General features: G+C 33.1%; 3 protein-coding genes and 3 non-coding genes across 9 annotated transcripts; 2 read left to right on the top strand and 4 right to left on the bottom strand.

Moving 5' to 3' along the window:
* Positions 1–999: 999 nt before the first annotated feature.
* LOC123212633 lies at positions 1,000–1,075 on the bottom strand. The gene has a single exon (XR_006501593.1). It is a non-coding gene; the product is annotated as a small nucleolar RNA snoR122 (small nucleolar RNA).
* A 392-nt stretch (positions 1,076–1,467) lies between these two features.
* Positions 1,468–1,555, bottom strand: LOC123212629. Its single transcript, XR_006501589.1, has one exon. It is a non-coding gene; the product is annotated as a small nucleolar RNA R44/J54/Z268 family (small nucleolar RNA).
* A 312-nt stretch (positions 1,556–1,867) lies between these two features.
* On the bottom strand, positions 1,868–1,938 carry LOC123212628. Its single transcript, XR_006501588.1, has one exon. It is a non-coding gene; the product is annotated as a small nucleolar RNA Z267 (small nucleolar RNA).
* Positions 1,939–9,692: 7,754 nt separating this feature from the next.
* LOC123212468 (expansin-A1-like) lies at positions 9,693–11,655 on the top strand. The gene is made up of 4 exons (XM_044631626.1): positions 9,693–10,355; positions 10,441–10,571; positions 10,661–10,973; positions 11,044–11,655. The coding sequence occupies exons 2-4, from the start codon at positions 10,445–10,447 to the stop codon at positions 11,351–11,353; spliced, it is 750 nt and encodes a 249-aa protein (XP_044487561.1). The 5' UTR covers positions 9,693–10,355; positions 10,441–10,444; the 3' UTR covers positions 11,354–11,655.
* A 3,890-nt stretch (positions 11,656–15,545) lies between these two features.
* LOC123211738 (agamous-like MADS-box protein AGL65) lies at positions 15,546–23,097 on the top strand. Of its 4 annotated transcripts, none has more exons than XM_044630597.1 (13): positions 15,558–15,688; positions 16,022–16,105; positions 16,192–16,377; positions 17,249–17,308; positions 17,413–17,431; positions 17,540–17,604; positions 17,688–17,703; positions 17,802–17,863; positions 19,407–19,503; positions 20,080–20,127; positions 20,239–20,360; positions 20,583–20,967; positions 22,766–23,097. In XM_044630597.1, the coding sequence occupies exons 3-13, from the start codon at positions 16,193–16,195 to the stop codon at positions 22,775–22,777; spliced, it is 1,071 nt and encodes a 356-aa protein (XP_044486532.1). In that variant the 5' UTR covers positions 15,558–15,688; positions 16,022–16,105; position 16,192; the 3' UTR covers positions 22,778–23,097. The 4 variants fall into 4 exon arrangements, with proteins under 4 accessions (XP_044486533.1, XP_044486532.1, XP_044486535.1 ...); XM_044630600.1 differs by having other exon boundaries at positions 15,573–15,688; positions 16,050–16,105; XM_044630599.1 differs by lacking the exon at positions 15,558–15,688 and adding an exon at positions 15,705–15,991.
* A 112-nt stretch (positions 23,098–23,209) lies between these two features.
* On the bottom strand, positions 23,210–24,366 carry LOC123211740 (chlorophyll a-b binding protein 4, chloroplastic). Its single transcript, XM_044630601.1, has 3 exons — positions 24,061–24,366; positions 23,541–23,956; positions 23,210–23,442 (listed from the first exon to the last, which is right to left on the bottom strand). Exons 1-3 carry the CDS (start codon positions 24,267–24,269, stop codon positions 23,306–23,308), a joined length of 762 nt encoding a protein of 253 aa, XP_044486536.1. The 5' UTR covers positions 24,270–24,366; the 3' UTR covers positions 23,210–23,305.
* Between the last annotated feature and the right edge of the window lie 306 nt (positions 24,367–24,672).

Here is a 24,672-nt window from a genome sequence, read left to right as displayed (position 1 = left end):
CCGGATGAAGAGAAAATATGTATACAGCCTTGATTGTGGAATGATCTCCTTTGATTGCTTTGTTAGATGCTATGGTAATGCTTTTCGCCCTCTTGGGCTCCATCCTCGAAGCTCTTATATGGCTCTCAAGTCGATTGTTTCTCCTTACTTTCCTTTCCCTCTTCACCTAGGAGCTGTGTCCTGCAGGGTTTTCTTTGTGCTGTTAGCTCTAGCTAGCTTGTCCTCAATTGTTTCGAGCTGATCTTAGGTTGATTTTTGTTCCTTGCTTCAGCTTGGTTGTTATATATTCTTACTTACAAAAATAATGATAATAACAAATTGAAAACTTTAAATATATTCATAAGGCCTTCATATACCACGTAGAACTATTTTTTACACCAGGTGCTCATGGAGCCCTACTCTGTGTAAAGCTACAACATTAACACCATTCAAATCTCCGTTCTTCTGAAACAATCACCAGGCCTTTCTACAATAATGGGAATTTTTTTTAACAATAATATATAACAAAAAGAGAAATAACTAAAAAGGAATCCGTGTTTCTAAATTTTAATGATTTAAATCAGATTTTAATGAAAATTAAAAAAAAAAAAAAAGGGCAAAAAACCCTCATTGGCAACCCAAAATTATTCAATTAGATGTACCATCAGCTCTGTTTTCTGAGAAGAACAAGAGGTAAAGCACCTCAGATGAATTTCAGTTCACAGCATAAGATCATAGTATATTAAACACCATTGTAGGTGAAGTGTCCAAGAGATAACCAAATGGCACACACAAGTATAAGAATAATACCCAATCAACATCTGTTTACCTATAATGAAAGATAACTTTGGGAAGTCCACAAATATAACAATTCCAACCAAATTCAAACATCATTTACAAGGAACATGCTTACCCAAACACAAAAAGAATTACACATTCAAGAAAAGACTATAAGTTTCTCAAAAAAATTTCCAGCTTTAGTTTAGACAAATCAGAAAAAACAAGAAAGTCTTCATGATATGCCTCAGAGGTAGTGACAATCAATTATCATCACAATCATATCTGATAATATGTGCATTTAGATGCATCATCGGCCATCAGGATATTTCATAACACAAATGGCAATTATAAATATATACATATATGTACTATTTCTGAACCACTTCAATGTTAGTGTGTTATTATATAACCAAAAGTATCATGAAAGTTTGGCACAATTGCAACCAAAATTTCCGATAAAATCCAATATTTGGGAAACAGAGAGTTTCCCATAGATAAATCATCATAATAGATTGGATTTTCGTTGTTCCAGTCTGTTCATCGTCACTTGCACCATATTACAAAATAAATAGCTGAATATTATATAAAAGCTAAAATAAAAAGTTGGCCTAATCAAGGTAATAAATCACAATTGCTAGACAATATAATATTTAATTCAGCAACAACATAAATCATTTCGCTCTCGTTAGTAGTACAGTCAAATTTTTGTATGCATCAGAGAGATTCCCATTAGACTAAGTCACCATTTCCACAAGGGAGTGCTGATGTCCCTGTCTAGTTTATCATCACTTGCATACTACGCATTCCAACACTCAATTAATCAAGCTAATACCGTTTAACCACGCAAACAAAAATATTACAAGAAAAAACTTGAACTACCCGATGAATGGCACTAACCATGACCAAACAGTTAATATTTCAACGAAAAAAAGGATTCAAAAATTACCTTGTAGCCGAGAAATACATGGAATCCACCAAACAAGAGTCTTAAAACCAACAAACGGCAAACACACAACTGGGCTCGGTGAAATTATTAGTATACATTAGAAAATTCATTAAAAAACAATAAGATAGTTACAAAAAAAAGTAAAACAACAAAAGCCTAGCCTAAATGCCTCAGATTAAATTCGTTTCATAGATAAACTCTCAAAGTATATTTAACGCCATCATAGTCATAGGCAAATCGGCCTCAGTAACAGAAGATGAGAACGCAGAAATGGCTTCAAAGTATATACAAGTAATCGCGGCAGCAAAGTTTTTGAAACAAACTTTAATAAAATTTTGGACAAAAAACCCAAAGCTTTAAACACAAGATAGAACTACACAACTCCAAGCTCGGGCATTAGAAATGGGTAACAAAATCTGACATATATAGGGCGGTTAGAAGGCTCTAGAAGATCGAAGAAAACATGGGTTTTGTAGAGTAAGAGAGGCTGAAGTTAGGGTTTAGAGAGGATGATTGTTATATAGTGATCGCGTAGACATTAGGGGCTAGGACACGCTTGGTGGGCTTTGTTGAAGCCCGCAACGATTTACATTTAAAACAACATCCTTCAAACTTTTAAAAAAAGGAATTTCATGCCCATTGCATTGGTCATAAACTCATAAACAATTTTTAAGCATTACCCCAAAGGGACACGTATGCGACAGAGTTTTTGTGGGCTTAAATACTCGGTAATACTATGAAAAAGCTATTTTTTGGGCCCTTAATACTTGAATTGAAGCCCAAAAATGCTTGTTATCGAGACCCTCTAAAGTTTTCTTTCTTCAGTTACAATCTTGCTATTGAATTAGACATTGGTAAAATCGTAAATAAAATAACACTGCAAATCTTGCATCCATGGCTCGGCTTGCTATTCATGAACAACACTGCAACAAGAGGTAGGCTCGGACTGATCTTGGAGCAGCCCACCAGGCTCACATTTAAGGCTAAGACCTGTCTCTTGGTGGGCCGTTGTTGTGGACTAGTCTTAACAAAATCGTAAGACCCAGGGCATGACTCAAACCCCAAGATAAGATATTTTGAAATAAATTATGATTTTTTAAAATTAAGGGTAAGAGTTACCGTTTGGTTCTTAATTCTATTGACTCATGAAGCAGTAATATGTTTCAGTTTCACTGACTCCTCCTAATTTCTATGGCACTGATATGTCTTTTTATTTTATTACTGAATCTCACATCATGCTATAGCAGAAGAAGAAGCTTCATGGATGTAATTAATTTTTATTCATTCCAATTACCAAACTTTATCTTAGAAAAACACTACCCTTGTCGGCAAAGAGGTTGTCGTATTTATTTTTGGCCAAACGACTATTTCCCACCTAAGGTTTTGCGTTTTCTCAAATGTCCCCCCTTTAACTATAGAAACACCAAACATCCACCCATGACCAATTAGATTTAACAGAACCCTAACGGTGATAAGGGTAAAATCATCATTTTCTCTAGAATATTAAAAATAAACTAAAATAGAATATATTTTGCCCCCCTAAACTTTAAAAACTAAAATTTTCCTCCAGCCTAAGTTTTAAAAAATCGCAGTTTCACCCTCTTGAAGCATTGCCGACGGTCTCTCCCTCCCGAAGCATCCTCACCTTCCGGAGATCTCTTTCCTCTCATTTGGACTTCCAATCGGAGTCAGAGAAGCTGTGGAAGACGAAGAACTTCGTCGAGGAAGACGAAAGTTCTTCGTCTTCTCAGTCGTCGTCGTCGTCTGGGAAGACGACGTCTTCCCAGACGAAGACAAGACGACGAGACGACTCGTCATCCTCTGAGAAGACGAGTCGTCTTCATCTGGGAAGACAATCGTCTTCCCAGACGACGAAGACGAGATCGATCGATCTCGTCTTCGTTATCTGGGAAGACGATTTCTCTTCCCAGACGGCTTCTCTCTGCATCAGATGCGTTGAGGTCTAGTTGAGAGGGGTCGTCGGTGGAAGAGAAACCGTTGGGAGGGGAAGACGGCTGGTGATGGCACCGGAAAAAGCGACAGAGAAGGGTTTGGAAATAAACCCTAGGGGGGGAAATGCAATCTTTTTAAACTTAGCTTAGGGAAAAAATGTTAGTTTTTAAACTTTTAGGGGGAAAAATGAGATTACATTTTTAGGCGTTAGGGTTCTATTAAATCTAACCGATCATGGATGGGTGTTTGGTGTTTCCATAGTTAATGGGGAGACATTTGAGAAAACGCTAAACCTTGGGTGGGAAATAGTCGTTTGGCCTTTATTTTTCGAGGACTTTGCTTGCCCTCCCCTCGGCAACAAATCGCATGGGGATGGATGGCGGCTGGACCCTCCTCTCTCTCCATAAATGAATGAAAATTTGTACGGCATAGCTGTTACAGTAGTATCTTTATTAGGCCAACCAAAGACTGCTCTCCATCCAATTTTTAATCTAATTTTATAAATATATTTGTGGTGATTCAAAATTTTAAATATTTATTTATAAATTAATTTTTATTAAAAATTTTAACCATATATAAGAATGAAATTATTATTTTATTATTAAATATTAAAATCTTAAAAAGGTATTTAGTTTTAGTAATGTTTTATTATTAAAATTAAAATATTATCGTAAAGATAAATTATTTAGAAGATTATTAAGTATAAATAATTATTATATTTGATAAAATTTGATAAATATAAATAATTATTATGTTTGATTAAATTTAATAAAAAATACTGATAAATTATTTTATTTAAATGTCTTTAAATGTAATTATTTTAAAATATTTTTTTATATTATTTGTCATATTAATTAAGAATGTGGTTATTTTTGTTTTAAAAAATTAATAAATAAAAATATAATTATAATAAAATCAAGATTAATTTGGTAATATTTTAATATCTAAGGTAAATATGATAATTAGATTATCACATACATTACCTGTCACATTACTATTAGTAATAGAAGATTATTGTAATATTTTATTACGAACAAACCGAAAAGGTAATATAAATAATAAAAGATAGATTATTAAGATAATATTTATTATCAAGAAGCTAAACAACCCCTAAAAGTTAATATTATTTTCTCTTTAGGGTTTAAAAACTAGCACTTTCACCCCCTATTTTCAAAGTTTGAAAAGTTTATATTTCATCTCTAAGATTTGTTTTCCTTCTCTAGTCACCACCATTTTAGTCAGTGGCTGATGCTTTCTACCCATCTTTCAAATCCAACCACGAGGAATGACAAAGGACAAACACCGACCACCACTAAGGACGATATTTCCATACGATACTTCGTTGCTTCTTTCCATTTTGAACAACGCTTTGTTGTTTAGATTTGGATGCGAAGGATCATCATTCGTTAGACGATCTTCGTCGAAGAAGATCTATGGCCAAATTCCCTAAACCTAAAAATGAGAGCGATAAGCGATTTTTTCATTGGAAAAATTTATTAGTTTTCTAAATTAAAAGTAGAAATGATATAAATTTTTAAAGTTTAATGGTAAAATGACAAATTTACTTTTATCTCTAATTGAAAATTCTAACAGAAATTAATTTATGAATGAATATTTGAGTTTTTAAACTATCGTAGATATATTTTTGAGATTATACTAAAATTTGGGTGAGGAATTATTTATTTTATTATTAGATTTATGTGGAAATTTGGTTTGGCATGTGAGTCACGGCAAAATTGTCTTAATGATGAAGCAACCGCCTCCCGCTGCGGTGAGGCTGAAGTTGATGGCGTTGAAATCTCTACGTGCCCATTGATTTTTTGTTGCACGTGGATGCCAAAATCGTTCCAGCACATGACTCTACTTGTAAATTTGCCAGCAATTTTTGTAGCTAATTTTCTCCTAACCATTCAACTTTACATAAATAAAAAACTATTTTTTTCCAAATTTTTTACTGTACATAGAAATTGTTTTGCTAATCAATAAAACTATATATATATAATTTATATATAAATAATAATATATTATTATATAATTAATTTTTTTTTTATGTCTAATTTAAAATTATCTAATTATATAATAAAATATTATTATTTGTATATAAAATTTTACCTATAGAATGTGCACATATTTTACCTTTTGTTAATATATGTTTTGGGTTAAAGACGTTCTTATAAAATTCAAATGCGATCTTTTAAAGGGAGAGTAAGTAACTTTTCACCATATTTTCTGTTTAGATGAACGTTCGTACTTTAAAAGGATAAATTATCATCTTTCCCCTTTTTTTTAAATTTTAAGGTGAAATATAAAATTAAGAAAAATACATTTGTAATATTAATATGACAAAACTATTTTTTAAAAATTTATTTAACAAATTCAGCAATAACACTACTATTTCCATTCTTTATCATCATCAATAACATTATTAGCATCATTAATTACTATTGATAATCCTAATTAAATATTTAATCAAATAAACAAATTCCATTGATCACTTAATTAAACAAAAGACCCTTTTTAACATTCAATTAAAGTAGACAAACTTAGGTGAAAAATCATCTAACGAACAAACGAAATTCTCATCTAGTTTCATTAACAATTGAACAAATTTAATTGAAAAATAAATTATAATAAGAATTGCACTATTCTCATGTAATTATAGTCCAAATCACATCAAAATAATGTTATTCCAATTAAAAGAGTGATGGTTCGTGGAGCTTCATTTAGACAACGATTTTGTGATTGAAACTTACAAATAAAAAAGAAGAGATAGTTGGACAGCATCAAGATGTATGGTAAAATGAAAATTGAAGATGAAGAAGAAAGAAGAGTTGCAGTATTTCCAAGAAGGATAATTAAAACTATCGATAAAATTAGACAAAAAAATGTTTATTGTGCTTTGATTTTCAATAAAATTATATATATAAATAATAAACATAATTTTATGTATAAATAATAATATCTTATTATATAATTAGATATTATTTTTATCTCTAATTTAAAATCATTCTATTATAAGATAATATGTTATTGTTTATATACAAAATTATATTTATTATTTATATATATAGTATTATCATTTGATTTTAAGATTGGGAATACTTAATCTTAAAAAAGGGGAATATTTGGTCTAAAACAAAAGAAAATTTTATTATTTAAGGGCAATATTATGTATTTATTTTTTTATATAATTTAAATATATAAATAATATATTATTATATAATTAATTATTAATTTATTTTTAAGTTAAAATCATTTACGTATTATAAATATGTATTATTTAAATTGACGAGTCTAAAAACTTAGAAAATTCCCAAACGCAATTGGTTTTGTACAATCACACTCATGATCCTGATAGAATCTTCTCATGGTCCAAAAGTCAATTTAATTGACTGAGATTTACATCCACACTAAATTAACCTACCTCATTGTCTCCTCTATCACTTTCACCCATTCAATCTACTAAATAAAGGGACAACAGCGTCTAGCTGATTTGAATATTAGTCCCAATCTCTACTGAGTAAAGGGATGAAGATTATCCCATAACCATACTGCTTTCTTTTTCATCCATGGAGAAATATCCAGAAATAATCAACCATGAGCAACGTTAACTTTTAATCTTGAATTTATACTTAAATTTTTATTAAGCCATCTAGGAATGTAGCTTAGATGGTAGAAAACTCGCTCAGCATGCGAGGGGTTTGGGGATTGATACCGGCATGTCCGTTTTTGTTTTGGTGATGTTGAGAGATCAAAGACTTTAGAGACAAGAAAATGGACCCAACTAAATTTCTAGGTTGCTTTCTTTTTTTCTGATTTTTTTTTTCCCAGTTTGCTTTCTTTTTTTCTGTTTTTCCGGTTGAAAGAAAAGGAAGTAACATTGAGTAAACAACAAACAAACCACTTGAGTTTTCGAATACCAATAAAGAATCCAAAGATTATCAGTAAATTGCATTGCTACGTGTGCTCTCTCTTCAATCCATCTTAAAATGGGAAATCAAAATGAAGACTACAACGTTTTGATGAATTTTTTAGGCCAAAGGACTCTTTTCCACTAAAGGTATGCTTTTTTTCCAAATTTCCCCACCTCCCTTAACTTTGAAAATCTCATTTACTTGCCTATAGACTATTAAAAAAAACGGTTTCAAGAATAAAATCGTTATTTTATCTCTAATATTAAAAATAAACTTCAATTAATTTTTTTTTCCTCCAAACCCTAAAAACTAACAATTTTCCTCCAACCTAAGTTTTCAAAAATAACATTTTCCCCCCTAGGGTTTCCAAACTTTCGGATTGAATTTCATGGCAATGAACGATGATCTCCAGACGACGTCTCTTCCTCTCTAGCGCCTCCTCTTTCGGACCATGCATCGTTTCCCCTCGTAGGTGGCGTCGTCGCTGAAGATGACGCATCTTTGTCGAGACGAAGACTAACTGTCTTCGTTCAAAGACGAAGACTAATCGTTTTCGTTCAGAGACGAAGACGCCACATGGTGTCGGAAGATGTACGACTGAAAGGGTGGTTGTCGAGAGGGAGAGTAAGTGCTTGGAGATCACCGGTTGGCATTGGAAAAATTGGATCTGAAGGTTTGGAAACCGTAAGGGAAAATGCAGTTTTTGAAAACTTGGGTTGAAGGGAAATTGTTAATTTTTAGGGTTTGAGGGGGAATGATATGACTAACGGACTCAGTTAATTTTAACGGTTCATGATTGAGTAAATAAGATTTTCAAAGTTAATAGGGAGAATTTATAAAAAAAGCATACCTTGGGTAGGACAGAGTCCTTTGGCCAATTTTTTATACTTAAACATAAGGCCAAACGACTATTTCCCACCCAAGGTTCAATGTTTTCTCAAGTTTCCACCCTTTAACTATGGAAACACCAAACACCCACCCATGGTCGGTTAGATTTAACAAAACTCTAACAGTGGTAAGGGTAAAATAGTCATTTTCACTATAATATTAAAAATAAACTAAAATTGAATATATTTTGCCCCCCTAAACTTTAAAAACTAAAATTTTCCCTCAGCCTAAGTTTTAAAAAATCGCAGTTTCACCCTAGGGTTTGGTTTTGAAATCTCCGACGACCTCTCCAGCTCCATTGCCAACGACCTCTCCCTCCCGAAGCAACCTCTCCTTCCGGCGATCTCTTTCCTCCCATTTAGAGGTTCTATCGGCGTCGGAGACTCCTTGGGAGACGAAGGCGTCTCCGACTTCGTCTCCCAAAAAGTCTTCGATGCCGATCGGACCTCCAAATGGGAGGAAAGAGATCGCTGGAAGGAGAGGTTGCTTCGGGAGGGAGAGGTCGTTGGCAATGGAGCCGGAGAGGTTGTCGGAGATTTCAAAACCAAACCCTAGGGTGAAACTACGATTTTTTAAAACTTAGACTGAAGAAAAATTTTAGTTTTTAAAGTTTAGAGGGGCAAAAAGAGATAAAAATTTTAGTCGTTAGAGTTCTGTTAAATCTAACCGGCCATGGATGGGTGTTTGATGTTTTCATAGTTAAAGGGGGGACATTTGAGAAAACATCAAACCTTGGGTGGGAAATAGTCGTTTGGCCTAAACATAATGCAATAGTGGTAATGAAACCAACATGGCATTGTAAAAAACAAGACAGCCGCCAGGTGAAGAAGCGGTGAAAAATGGTACTGAAAAAGCAACTAATAAAGAGAAAAATGCGGAGTACTGAAATGGGAGTCATGGAGAAAAAATCATTGAGGGACCATGACCATGCAAGGCTTCTCTTTTTTCTAAGCAATCATAAATATCCACATACCCAACCGATTTCTTGGCCAGTGATCAGCGTTCGAAGATGCAAATTGGGCAAATAGGTGTCGTGTAATCAATGAGCTTGGTCTTTTCGATGTAACAACTCCATGCATCATCTTCTACATCACCCACGTGCTGATGTTTGCATTCTCTCTACTTCTCCGACTCTTCTCAAGCTTTCTGCAACTCCTCCGATAGCATTGAATGATGACTCATCAACATAAAGAGTCAGTCAAATTTTCCATTAAAGATATCTTCACAATCTGACACAGCACACAGTTAGATTTCAAGTCTTAATTGATGGCTTTGTAAGAACTTAACATTATCAGCATCTTGCAGAAACTTGGTGGGTTCCAAACATGCTTTTGGATTGGACCTAAGGTAGTTTGGTCATCAACTGTAAAGCAAATTGAATGCAGTATCCTGTTCAAGCCCCATGATTTTCATCTTTCTATGTTCTTATTTCACCACCACATGAACACTAATTTAACAACTTGGAAGATAATAAAAAGAGGAGATTTTCCCTTAACAAATACTAATTATCTAGTTGTGGGCTAGCTTGGCAGTTTAACCTACAAAAAGCAAAACCACTCAACCCAACTGTTTCTGGCCTTGAAGGTGGAATCTTTGAATGTAGGAGACGAACTCTTGTTGCTAACACCATCAACACACACAGACAAGTTCAAAACCACGTGGTTTCAAGAAAAGTGGCTTCGGTTGCCTACATAGAAACCTTTGTGCACCTGGCTATTTCAGGTCCCCACAGCTCAATTATTGTCAGCTGGTTGCGTATGGCCCAAGAGAGTTCCTTTTTGCCCATTCCAACTATTTATCCCCCCAACCTCACCAGCTACACAAGTCACATTACCTCGACCTCTTAGCGCTAGGATCTCTAATATTACAATTACAAACAAACACACACAGTAAAGGTTTGTGTTTTGTGTAATACAACATCTCTTTTCCCTCTTTTTAACGCTTTGGTGCTTGAGTCTTAAGGGTGCTTCGTTTGTGCAGGATCATGGCTCTTTTTGATCTGCTCTTGGTGGGGTTACTTTCTCTAGTAACATCTGTCTTTGGGAATGGCGAGAGATGGAGTAATGCTCATGCCACTTTTTATGGTGGGGGTGATGCCTCTGGTACAATGGGTGAGTTACATGTTTGTGGTGCACCTAAAAATGACCCCATTTGATTAAAATTACGAAAGAAATTAAATTGTTGAAAGGTTTTTCTGCAGGTGGGGCTTGTGGTTATGGGAACTTATACAGCCAGGGATATGGAACAAACACAGCGGCTCTCAGCACTGCACTTTTCAACAATGGGTTGAGCTGTGGAGCTTGTTTCGAGATTAGATGCGCCAGTGATCCCAAATGGTGCCTCCCTGGCTCAATTGTGGTTACTGCCACTAACTTCTGCCCGCCAAACAATGCCCTCCCTAACAATGCTGGTGGCTGGTGCAACCCTCCCCAGCAACATTTCGACCTCTCTCAGCCTGTTTTTCTACGAATTGCTCAGTACAGAGCAGGAATAGTACCCGTTGCCTATAGAAGGTGGCCATTTTGAACGATCTAATTAACTCTAATTCTACAAATGGTTCCTAATTATTAATTTACAATGCAGGGTACCATGCAGAAAGAAAGGAGGCATCCGATTCACAATCAACGGCCGTTCTTACTTCAATTTAGTCCTCATCACAAATGTTGGAGGTGCTGGTGACGTTCATGCTGTCTCTATAAAAGGGTCAAAAACTGGTTGGCAACCCATGTCAAGAAACTGGGGCCAAAACTGGCAAAGCAACGCTTATCTCAATGGACAAAGCCTCTCCTTTAAGGTTACAACTAGTGATGGGCGCAGTTTAGTATCTTACAATGTCGCCCCGGCAAGCTGGTCCTTTGGCCAAACTTTCAGTGGCCAGCAATTCCCAACCTGAAGTTAGAGAAAATAATCCAATTACCAAGTATGAATAATTACAAGTGTGAAGTGCTTTTCTCTTTGTTTTGTTTTGTTTTGGGGGTGTGAAAATGGTGAAGGGCTTATATTGAGATGGCTCTTTGTGGTTCATATTTGATTATGGAGGGTTTCTGATCTGCCGTCTTTTGAAAAGGCAGAACGGAAATGGCGGTAGTGGGCATTTACCACCTCCTCTTTTTGGTGAATTTTATAAAAATACATCGGCCAGTGTATCATCAATAATTAATAAAATTTGTAGTAGCTTCTCTCTATTGTTACTAATTATCCCTTGGCCAGATTTGATTACCCTGCTTTTAGAGAATTTTATAATATTAATGCAGACGTGAAGACGAGACAATGCTCTTTAGGTTTATTTGGTGATGATCAGTGTTTGAGGACAAGATTGGTAATGTTGATGTGCTAATCGAGGAGAAATGAAGCGTGGAAACAAGACTTTTGGGGGTTTTTGACGAGAGCTGTTGAAGATTTCCCATATCTCCAGCAATTAAACAATCATCAATCAAATTAATAATTAATTATTAATTAATCCCATAAATTAAACAATCAAAAAAATTCATTTTTTGATTTTTTTTCTAGTGATACCTTATTATATACTAATACAAACGCTAGTCCTTGGTTCTTTTATATTTTTCAAGAATGATGCCAACCTTGGCATGGCTGAGTCCTCTCCATATGAGACTGGCTCTGGATTTCCTTTTATGGGTTTAGAAGGAATTTGGATAAACTTTTAAATAAAACTATATGTACAAATAATAAATATAATTTTATACATAAATAATAATATATTATTATTTGATTAAATATTTTTTATTTTTAATTTAAAACTATCTAATTATATGATAATATATTATTATTTATAAATAAAATTGTATACCTTATTTTACACATAGCACTGTTCTAAACCTTTTATGAATGTTAGCATTTGTATTTTAACCATTATGTGTAATTATACGGTTAGAGAAAAGATTAAAGTTTACTGTAAGAATTGAGATTAACATTTTTAAAAAGACAAAAAGTTAATTGACTAAGATTAAAAAAAAAGCAATGTTACACGGATTCTTTTTTAAATTTACAAATAAATATATATATAATATGTTATTATATAATTGAATATTATTTTATCTGTGTTTCAAAATTATCTAATTACTTAATGATACACATCAATACAGATGTTATGACAAATTGCATCCCTTGTGGACACGATGCTCATAATTTATCAAATACATTTATAATTTTCTTTTCTTTAAATTCATACCGTACTTTATAGCATTAGTAATGTATTTCATCACAAAATTTAAAACAAAAATAAATGTATTTAAAAATTATTTAATCTTAAACCAAAAAAAAAAAAAAGAATTAAAATGAGTGATGAATTTAATGGGACTAAAATTCATTTCAAAATAAATTATGGTATAGTCCAATGGCAATGTGATTTACTGTTGATATTGTACTAGGTCACACGGTTGTCTAAATAGGCTATTCAAAAATTGAATTAAACTATTTTGTTCATTTTAAAGAAAAAGACACGATCAAATATTAGTCATTTTGACCCTATAATATGATAGTACATAAAAAAAAGGGTCGAATGATTCTATCTAAGGTTTGGTGAAATAGTAAACTTTCACTTTTTAAGTTTGAAAAGATTAAATTTTTATTTGTTATATATTTCTATTAATAAATTATGTTATGGGTAAAGTTAAAAAAATATTTGTAACATAAACTTAAAAACCATAATTAAAAAAACTCTTTAAAATATATAATTTTCTCTCATCCAAAATATTTACACATTTATCATTCTTTATTATCTCATTTCCTATCATTGTCTCTCCCTCTTTTTCTTTCATTAATCTTTTTTATTATATGTTAATTTTAATATTCGTCTTCTTTCTCTCACTTATTTTTCCACTATCATATCTTCACTTTTCTTTTGTCACTTATTTTTTTTAATAAATATTCATCTATCTTTTACTCATCTTTTTCTTACTATTTTCTTTTCAATAAATATAAATTTAGGGTTAATAAGAGATTTTTTTAAGAATATAAAATATGGAAGAGTGGTGGTGAAGGAGAATGGTCAACAATCGTATTATTAATAAAGACGAGAGAGCAGAAAAAAAAAAAAGGGAAATTTATTTTTTAGAAAAAGAAAATAATAAATTATACGTATAATTATAAGAGAATAAATCTATAAATTAGATATTATTAGAAGATAAATTGGTCAATTATCAATTTTGTTTGGGGTATTTTTGTAATTTTATAAATTAAAGACATATTGATAATTGAAATATGTATTAAATGGTGAGAACATTTTTATCATCATATTAACAAAGGATAAAACAATGATTTACATTGAAGCCAAACAAAATCAATAACATAAGTAAATGATAGGCGGAAATTTGAACTTTTCAAACTTAGGTGGGAATTTGTCGCCTGCACCAAACCTTTGGTGTAATTTTGTCAATAAAAATCAATGAAGGTTATTAATTAAAATAGCCATTTTCGAGGTGCATATACAAAAATAATCTCCCTCTTAAATGTTATACCTTTGTAGTCAACATATTAGGTTTAATTAAAATTACCCAATATATAAAATTGTTTTTGATTCAATTTGACCCATCTCAATAACCTACATACACCTTGCATACCATGTTGTTGCACATACCGACTTTTCACCTTTAATCTCAAACATTTGTTTAATTTTACATGCATAAACAAGAAAAAAAATAGTAAATTGTTCAACTTAATCTTTTAATAATTAGGGTGTAGAGATATACCTGTATTAATTTGTACTGAAAATAGAAGTGTCATAGGTATGCAATTGAAATTTTTTGGTTCTAAGGTTTGTTTGTAAAATAGATTGAATTGATTGTGTTTTTGTTGAGTTGTATAAATGCTATTCTGATTGAAGAAAGTTCGAATCGAATAATAGTGCCACCGGGCATAACATCAATGGATTTTTTTTTTTTTTTAACGAAATTTTCACCTTGCATGATTTGCATCTAGTAAGCAAGTCAATCATGATGGGAGCAAATGAAAGTGTGCAGTTAAATGAGATTTCTCATAGGTATATGTGTGCATATGAGGTGGGCTAATGGAGTTTCCACAAGATGAGGGGGTCTTTGAAATTTTATATTCTGACAGTTACATATGTGTTTCATGCATGGTGGGGGACTTGCATGGTAAAAAGTTTATTAAATTTTTCCACAAGTGGGGCGTTAAATGAAAGTTTATATTCTGTTAGTTATCGACATTTAAATCATGCATGGTGGAGGGGTAATTGAAAATTCATGGGTATAATTCAACGACTAGATTTGAACCGAATTTAAATTTGATTTAAATAAGTTTAAAATAAATTAATTCTAAACGAGCTTGAGCATACAACTTTTAGCTCAAGCTTGAATTGCTCGTCAAGTTCGTAAATTAAAATTTTTGATATAAAACGATGTCATTTTGATCAATATATATTAAAATAATATCATTTTAATAACGAGTTAATTAAATTTTTAACTCAAAACGAGCCAAACTTTAGCTTATTTTTAGTGAGCTCAACGAGTTCGAATCAAGTTTGAACTTAATTATTATAAATCAAATCAAACTTAATAAAGTTAAGTTCGAGCTTGTTACAAAGTTGTTCGAGTTCTAATTGAATTTTGAGTTTGGTTTAATATTAAAACAATGTTTTTATGATACACATTGGTTAAAATGATATCGTTTTAGTTAATTTGTATCAAAATTTTCAAGCTCATAAATTTTATGAATTGAATATCTTTAAAGTTTAAGTTCGAAAATATTAAACTTTTATATTTGAACTCGAGTTCGTTTGAGTCTAACTCACTTCAGATTCGTTTTAATCAAACTCAAATTTAAATTTAAATAAATTTAATTTGAATCTAATTTTAAATAAATGTATTTTTGCACGTAACTTAATGTTTTGACTATATTGTATAACTCTTCAAATGGTGACTATATTTTATCCTTTTATTAATTTCCAAAAAAGAAAAATATATTATTTGAAAATCCAACTCCAAAACAAAATTTCAACTTCATAGTAATTTGGTTCATTGAAAACAAGTTGTGAAAAATGAAATTCAAGTAAAGAGAGATAAAGAAGGAAAGCGAGTGCAAGATGGTAATTTTAGAATTTTGATGGTTAACGTAGTTTAATCATTTCAAGTTGTAGCCGCCCATTGCTCACACTTCAAACAGACCCTCTCTCTCTCTACACAATTTGCAGTTGGTTGGTCGCGCTCAATTTAACCACCGAAATCACCTCTTGGCCCTTCGTCATATTTCTGTAAGCCCATTACTTTTGTTTCTTGCTTTATCTTTTTCCCTTTTTATTTCTTCTGATTCTTTTCTCATCTGGGTTCCACCGTTTTTTCTTCAAAAATAAAAAGCTTTGCTACACAGATACATAGTTTTTGGCTTGCTTGTAAATTTCTATTCTTTTCTCTTATTATTTTTTTTTTCTGGGTTTTAAAGCTTGTCTTTCAACCTTTCTTTGGTTCTGTACATTGTAAAAGCCCCACAGTAATTTGTTTATTGGGTGTTGCCAAATTTAATTCATATTATGTGTATTACCAATTTCAATTTCAAGTTTTCTTTGTTGCAAATTATGGGTTTGAAGTTTTGGTGAAAAGTAAATGGTTATACAGTGATAGTGCCTGGGATGAGAGCTTCACTTGGAGAAGTTTATATTTTTCAAATTAAAGTGAGTAAATAACCATTCTGGCTCACATCAATTGATTTCTGATATCGGGAATTTGAAGGGGTTATAGAGTATTATTCAATTTGCAGGATGGGAAGGGTTAAGTTAAAGATAAAGAGATTAGAGAGCACTAGCAACCGGCAAGTGACTTATTCGAAACGAAGAAATGGGATCCTGAAGAAAGCTAGGGAGTTATCAATATTGTGTGACATAGATATAGTCCTTCTCATGTTTTCTCCGACTGGAAGGCCTACATTATTCCATGGACAGCGAAGGTATTTTGAGAAGCAAATATGAATGGTTTGCTCAGCTGGAAATTATTATTGGTGATTTTAGTGGTCTGATTTTCAGGAAGAGCTTGCATAAATCATCAAATTAAAAGTTCTTGGAATAACACCATTGTATTTTCTTGTATTTATCATCTATCTTAGATCATTATAGAAGTCCTCCTTCACTAATTGCTAAACATTTACTGTAGAATGCATTTACAATCACAGGATGAATTTTTGTTAGAGAGTGGATATATTCCTTTCGCAGGTTTCACAATTCCACTCTTATTGGCCCTTTTACTGTAGAATGCATTTCAGGGATTGTTCTGTCATCATTGTCTTTGTGAGATCATGTTATATTTGCATTCATAAAATATAAGTTTAGATTGGATGGAGAGAGCCACATCATATAGCAATAATCTGCCCAATATATTATGAAGAAATGAAGAGTGCTTCCTCCTGTATTCTTTACAAAACTTATGCCAATCTTTTTATGCACTTTGAATGGAAAGGGTGCATAATATAAATGGTGAAGAAAAAATACTGCTTCTTTCCATGTCTCTTTTATATTTTATGAGTCATTTTTGTTGGGATCAACTGAAGCAATGGTTTTTTACTTTCACCATCCAAGTTTGTAGCATTCCAAGTACAACAGCAAGTTCTTGAAGTGCCTTGGAATATTGAGAATAAGTGATTAATTTTCTATTTCTGTTGAACTCTGAACAATGTGGATAAGAGCCTTTTTTACTTAATTTTAATGATTTCACATTAAAAGTTCAAAAGGAAAATAACATTTGATTCCAAAATAAAATATTTCTACTACGTTTTTTCAATTATATTCCATATAATTAATTTTCTGTATTTCTTGTTTTTTCAGCAATATTGAAGAGGTCATCACTAGATTTGCTCAATTAACTCCTCAGGAAAGAGCTAAAAGGTATGATCAAACCAACACAGAGGTTATGACCCCACTTTTCCTTGACTGTTTTAGTTAAATTTGCTATGCACTATGGCTAAGTATTTTCCATTTTACTGCTACAGGAAATTGGAGAGCCTTGAAGTAAGATCGATTGGAGCCCATATCTTAGACATATTTTGCATTTCTTTTGTATCAACACTTTGTTGCCAATTCAGACTAACATTTTCTGTGTTCTTTTTGAGAGTATAGGTTCTGAAGAAAACGTTTAAGAAGTTGGACCATGATGTAAATATTCAGGACTTTTTGGGGGCAAGGTATTGATTGTTTTGTCAAGTTTTGGATTTTGTTTTGAGTAAAGTCTTTTGAAGTTACTGATCCCATCTGTTTGTCTTTGCAGCACTCAAACAGTTGAGGTACAACTCCCTTTTTAGCATGGTCAATATTTATGGTTATCTCTATATCCTGAATTTACTTTTTCATGTCAATAAAATCATTTTGTTGTTATCTGTAGGAGTTGACAGATCAAGTAAGACTACTGCAAGCTCAACTTACTGAAATACACACTAGATTGAGGTGCACCTTTGAGATTTGGTTATACAAGAGTTCTTTATTTTTGTTTTTTTGGAGGTCTTGTGGATCTAATAATATCATGACACATATATGGAATAAGAACTCACTGATTATGGCACTGTGATTTAAAATTAATGTTGTGTATAAATTTATATTTAATTCTTTTGAATGTCTGAGCTCCATAGTTTAGTGGTAAGAGCTTTGGAGGGTTATATTCTTATCTTTTGATTTTAAAATGTGGCTCCAATTAAATGCTTTGTGCCTGACCTTTTCTAATATTTTGTTTTCTTTTATCATCTGCTGCATCCTTTTTAATTGGCAATATATGAAAATTTAGTTACTAGTGTCCCTTGTTGGTATTTGCCTGTTGAGTGACACTTTCTTGTTTTTAGAATTGTTCCTTTTAGCAGTCAGAGACTTGGAGTAAGTTTTCAGAGAATGGTAGTTACTCAATAGTGGACTGCAAAAAAAAAAAAAGAATGTTCTGTATAAAATGTTTCAGTCAATTTTCAACTGTTCACATTTACTGTCAATTTGATAGGATCCCAGATAATTATTCCACACACAAAAAAAAAAAAAAAAAAGAGAGAAAAGGGTAAAAACAAAAACAATAAAGAGAGTAGAAACACTTTTTCTTGACAAAGGGGATTTACAATAGATAAACCGGCAAGTTGAGGAGTTGGGGCCTCCCATTTTTGGCCATTTGAGGTGCCAGAGACCTCCCAATCAACTCTAACAGGCTGCCCACTGCCTAAGTGGCATAAAAGACAATATTTTTCTTCTCTTCTTTATTCCTACTGCTGTGTCCCTTTTATTCTTTCATAACCTGAGATCTTATCTTAATTCGTACTTATTAAATTCCTTGATCCTCTCAAACTAATTCAATCTTAATGTTATTATAATATTTAATTATGATTTCAATTCCATTATTTCCTAATCCTATCATAATCTTTAATTAGGATTTTAATTGCATTATTAAGTTTCACTGATCAAAGCTCATTCACATAATTAGCACATTAATTATTATTTGACTGATATTAATTTATTGCACGTGGAAGCACACACAAATACACACCATCCATGGGATATGATGGTGCATAAAGAAGCTACTTAAGGATCAAACAGTTATTTGCTGGCTTCTAGGTATATATTCTGTGAACAATTTGGTTTTTTTCTAGAAAACGCTAAGGTCTAAATTCTGCCAAAGTTGAACTCTTTTGCATCTGGCAATCTAACATTTAGCCTCATCAGCTTATTCTTGTTTAATTTCTTCTTCTGTTTACCTACATGGCCCGTTGTCAAACAAGTGCATGGTAGAAAAGTTTTTCTATATTATTTGCGAAGTCAAAATATATTATCAAGCATAACTGCCCAGCATATGTGCGCTTCCCTCTTATTCTTTTTTCTTTTAACTGCTTCCATAGTTGTATACTATGACAAGCAGGACATATAAATGCAAACTTGAAAATATATGATTGGCTATTTAGAATTAAGTATATTGAATTTTCTCTTGTGCCTTTCTTACTCCATAATGCCATTCTTTCAGCTATTGGAGTAATCCTAGCAATGTCAACAGCATGGAGCACCTTAGGCAGATGGAAGACTCACTAAGAGACTCAATTAATCGCATTCGTCTGCACAAGGTATGAAATTTGTTCATTTAATCATTATCACATGACAATTTGTAATGTTTCATCAATATTCCTTTCCCTTGGGAAATCTAGTTAATTCATATCAACGTGTCTATAGCTTTCATTGATAAAATAGTCATAAAATCTTTTCACTAGTTCAATATTTACTTCTATACCAACTTTGAAGGCATTTCAATTGTCTTTACATATTGTCTAAGGAAGATGGTGGACACTGTAATTGATCATAAGGTAGTAAAACAATCCACTATTGGAAAAAGTAAAAGGATCTTAATTCCTGCTAAACATTTATTGGGTCGAGACTGGTGGTCGACTCTTCAAATTGGAAATAGTTATCTATTCTGATGTCAAAAGGCTCATAATCAGATCTTGTAACTTTTTTTTTGTGACTTGACAATTTAGAACAGGCTTCTGAGATGTTAATTATCATTTGATGGGTTAAAATTGTAGAACTTATATTTTGAATTCTGTTTGAAAGATTTTGAAGTATTGCAAAGTATTTACCCGCCTGTAATAGTAACTTATAATAAGTTGATATGACTGACTTACCTGATATTCCTGTACCGGCAGGAAAATTTCGGTAGGCACCAGCTTATGCCACTGGACTTTACCAGTCAGGTATACAAATTCTTTATCTGGGTCATTAGTCTCTCTTGCTTGCTCTCTTTCTGAGACACATAAACACGAAGGGCACAAAATCTAATATGGACTTTTGTCGCTTCATTTTAGAATGGAATGCATTTACCTTTGATGATGGGTGGCGTACAGAAAACGCAACCTCTATCATGGCTTCCAAATACGGACAGTCAACATCTTTTTGTACAAAATGAGCCAAATTTCCTCCCTGGAAGGTGAGTTTTATGGTGGTATAGATAACTTGAAAATTCATGTCCCAGTACCTTTAGTTTACTGCTGAATGGCAATCTGGATTTTAATAATATGAAGTTTTACTCATGTTCTTGTCTGTTTGTGATTTTTTTTCTTCATTTCTTATTTAATTTATGGCTGAATCAACTATAGATTTTATTTTCCTTTTGTTGTTTCTTGTAACCCACTGGTATTTGTGTTTTCAGTAATATGGGGTGCTCAGAAGATGGCCCCATACCAAGCTATTCTAGTTTCTTGGGCAATGGTAAAGATATGGAGGCTGGCAACTCAGGGAAAGCTGATAATATGGTACTTGGAGGTGATCCTTTGAATGAGTTGAGTACTGGTGCATGCTTGAGTCTACAACTTGGGGAGCAATTTTCATACCCTCCATATGGTAGTTTGAATATGCCAGATAATAAGAAGTTGAAGCCTGAGATGGAGATGAACTTGCAAGGAAATCCGGCAGTTTATCAAGTCAGCAGCAACTTTGAATTCCCTAGACCTGTGTATGGCAATGAGCAACATGATTGGGCTTCTGCATCTGGGTCTTGTGGCATTTCCATGTTTGATGATAACTCATACCAGCAGGTAAGTTTATTTCTAAATTTTTACCCTTTTCTGAATTCCACAAAGGATTGGGATCATTGATCATGGACTGATTAGCTTTGTTTGAGTTAACTTGTGAATCATGTATCATTTACTGGATGAAAAGTATCCATGAGTGAAAGAGGTTGTTATCATTATTAGTTAGTGAGCAATGCTATGTGCACCCAGTTTGGGGTATGTAATTGGGTATCTAAATGATATGTCATTATGTGATTAAGTGTTATTTTATCCTTAATTCAAAATCATCAATTACGTGATGATATATCATCTGAGTACTTAATTGGATACTTAAAACTGGGTGTATATAGTTTTATTATTAGTAGAAACACATTGGCTTCTTTGTTAGTAAAATGGAATATAATTATGCTTTTATTACCTACTGTACTTCTTGGTGCAGTGGTTCATTCTCTTTACACTTTATTTTGGGATTAGGAAATAGAGTTGTGTATTATTACAGAGAACAAAAAAGAGCTTATAGTGGATCAGGTATCCACTATTACAAATAGAACCCATCTAATTAGGGTTAAGGCTTTACAAAAACTATCATGAACCTGTGTAACCTGAGTAGCTAGAACAAAACTAAAACGAGAGATTGCTACAGCTACAATGAATCGGAAGACCAGAAAAACTTACAACTCCGAATCAATTAAGATAGAGAGAGAACAATATGTCTTCAAGCTTTGGAGACAAAGATATAAAGAGATGCCAACAACTTGGTTTTGCCCCATAGAGCACCAAATTCTTCTCCTTTACTACGTTTAAAATCCTTTTATTTCTTTTGGTGCAAATCACTCACAAAGGAGCAAGGACCATACATTTACTACTGAGTCTTGCTAACTGTAGCCAATTGTCATAATTTTCTAACTATTAGGTACTTGAAAATGAAGAGTCATATTGATTTTAATGCACTCTGCAGTGTCAATCACTTTGCAATCATAATGATTACTCTGTTTCTCCTACTATTTTAAGTCCTGATTAGCAATGCAGATACATGCGTATTCTTTCAATAAATTTGAAATAGAAAGATGAAGATACATTTCTTATTCGAAGTATAATTTAGCTTCACTTCATTAAACCCTTTTCTAGTAGAAATGAGAGACAAATAAATATTCTTATGATTTAGAATGTGCTATATTAACTGATGCAGATGGATGAACTCTCCTAATAGTTGGAAGCTGCTGCTAATATATTTTTTATTTTAAATTAAGAAATATAAACTTGTTGACTACTTTGTGTAAAAACTATGAAAATCTTAGCTTTTAGACCCAGTACATTTCATTAGCTATTTCAGTTGAGCTGCTAAAGAAAATGCTTGATTCACTTTTCTAGTGAAGTTGAGTAATTTTCTGGTGCCATGGGAATTCACAGATAAAGTACAAGGAGGTGGTGTTTCTATTATAGGACTGAAAATAAGAGAAAAAAAAATCTTATACTAATGGATATTTTTATCATTTATTTCATTTTAAAAAAAGAGCCCTCTCTAAATGATTTAGTAATTATAGCTCTCCATGTAAAAACATGATATGTAAGCCATTTCCATAAATTTGTGCTACACTCAAGAGTTTTCCCTCTCTCTTGATTTTATTTTCTTATTGTCTTGGAATGGGCTTCATATCTAAACCAGGGTAAAGTATAACTCTCCTGATCAAAGATAAAGCTTGTATGAAAGGAATTTTCTTGTTTTTCATGTTCGTGTGTCTATTTCTTGCTAGTTTCTGGCCCGTAGTTTTTGAAGACTGTCTGTCTTACATACTTTCTGTTTATTTCATTGTATTTGCAGCCACAAAATTGACTTTCCTGAGTCAAACATATTTTTAAATGGATGAGACGACTGATAGCTGCGAAGTTGATGTGCATTAGACAAGTTTTTCTGTTGCTAACCATTATGTGTGGAGTTTGCCCTGTTACCAGATGAAATTTGTGATTTAAGAATTGCAATCTGAGAAAAGGATAGATGGTTTGTTTAATTTGTCAAGTGCTCATGTTAGCTGTTAGTGGTGTACAAATAGTACATGCTCACTAGATCATCTGTAAATACGTTTTATATGATAGGGATGGGTTTTTGTACATTATACTTTTGTAGAAAACATAGTAAAATCATAGTTATGGTTAGAATGGGTCTATCATTAGGTGGTGGTTTTTGAAGCAGATATATGTATGTATTCAATTCTTACTTCAGAAACTAATTTTTTTTTTTCTGGGAAAATTAATGTAAACAATAATATAAATGCCATCTTAGTTCCCCTGTACATTGAAGGTTCCATGTTTACATTGATGCTCAAATCTCACTCAAAATGGTTACAAAAGAAACACAACTGATTTAGTAGCCCCTTAGCGTTTGAACAATGGTGTTGTGCCATGGGTCAGAGAGATGCTGCAAGAGGTTGTCAAATGGCCCTTTCCCTGTCACATTGTGTTGAACCACAAATCCCAAGAATGCCAACATTGCCAATCTCCCTGCATGTTCAAACATCACATATCATTAGCTCAAGCACATACAAATACTTATTTGCTAAAAGGATAAAATTAAATAATCCAATTTCTGGAGTATTTACCATTGGCAATTTCCTTTTCCTTGGCATCCAGGGTGGGTGCAAAATTCAGTGGGTTGAAAATGCCACCAGGGTAGCCAACTTCATTAGGAGGCAAGCTGTATTGCTTGAAGATAGGATCCTGGTTCACACTTCCTGGGTTTTTAATGTCTTGCCATCTTCTGATCTCCACATAGTGGAACAAAATGAACTCGATTACGAAAAGGGTCGTTGACGATGCAAAGTATTCAGCTTTCCCAGAGTCATACCACTTGGGCACATTAACAATTCCGATTTTGGTGAAAACTTCCGGCAACAGCATTCCTGCAACGCCCAACATCGCCCACCGTCCGTTCACAAGCTCTGCCTGAACATACCATTTCAAGTTCTCGGGGTCCTCAGCCAAACCCAGAGGGTCAAATCCATTGTCCCCTGGAAGACTGCATACATAAAAACACAATTTTTAGCTTCTAATGAACTAAATTAGAATAACCTCAAGAGTGAAATTTTCTGTCTTTAAGTTGTTTAGAGTTGAGTTCTGTACCTTCCATTGAGGTAACCAGGTGAGGGCAAACCCGGCAGCCACTCTCCTTTCTTGGCTTCAACTTTGAAAGAAGTTGATGACCACGATGAGGTGATTGGTTTAAAGGAAACTTCCCTGTTTAATTTACCGGAAGAACCGGTGAGGAACCTGGATTTGGAAGCGCATGGTCGGAACACGGCAGCCGAGGCTTGTGTTGTGACGGTTGCCATATTTTCCGACTAGAATCCCTGTGAAGAAAGCGGAGGAAGATCGGTAGAGCAGTTGTTCTAGATCTAGTAGTGTTAGCTGATAAAAATGAAATGTTTGAATGCATGGCTTTGTAGGAACACCTGTGGTTGTGGTTGAAAGTGTTGATTTCATTGATCCAACGGTTGAGATGCGTCTATGGGTTTTGGATTAGCCATTGAGAAGTATGAGGCGTTATCTCTTTATCTTGATGCTACATCCTTAAATCTATTTCTTTGTTGTAGTTGGGTCTTAAAGATACTGTGCGACCCTTTTTGCCACGTAGGAAGATCTTTAGAATGTTTATAGGATGGTCGGAAGATCGTGCCACGTTGGAATCTCTGTCCTATGAAAAGGTGACAAGTGGCTTTTCTAACAATATCTTAG

This window comes from Mangifera indica, chromosome 3 (assembly GCF_011075055.1).
Source record: "Mangifera indica cultivar Alphonso chromosome 3, CATAS_Mindica_2.1, whole genome shotgun sequence".
Taxonomy (NCBI): domain Eukaryota; kingdom Viridiplantae; phylum Streptophyta; class Magnoliopsida; order Sapindales; family Anacardiaceae; genus Mangifera; species Mangifera indica.
The sequence above is the reverse complement of the archived record's forward strand: the minus strand, read 5'-3'. Positions and strand labels throughout refer to the sequence as shown.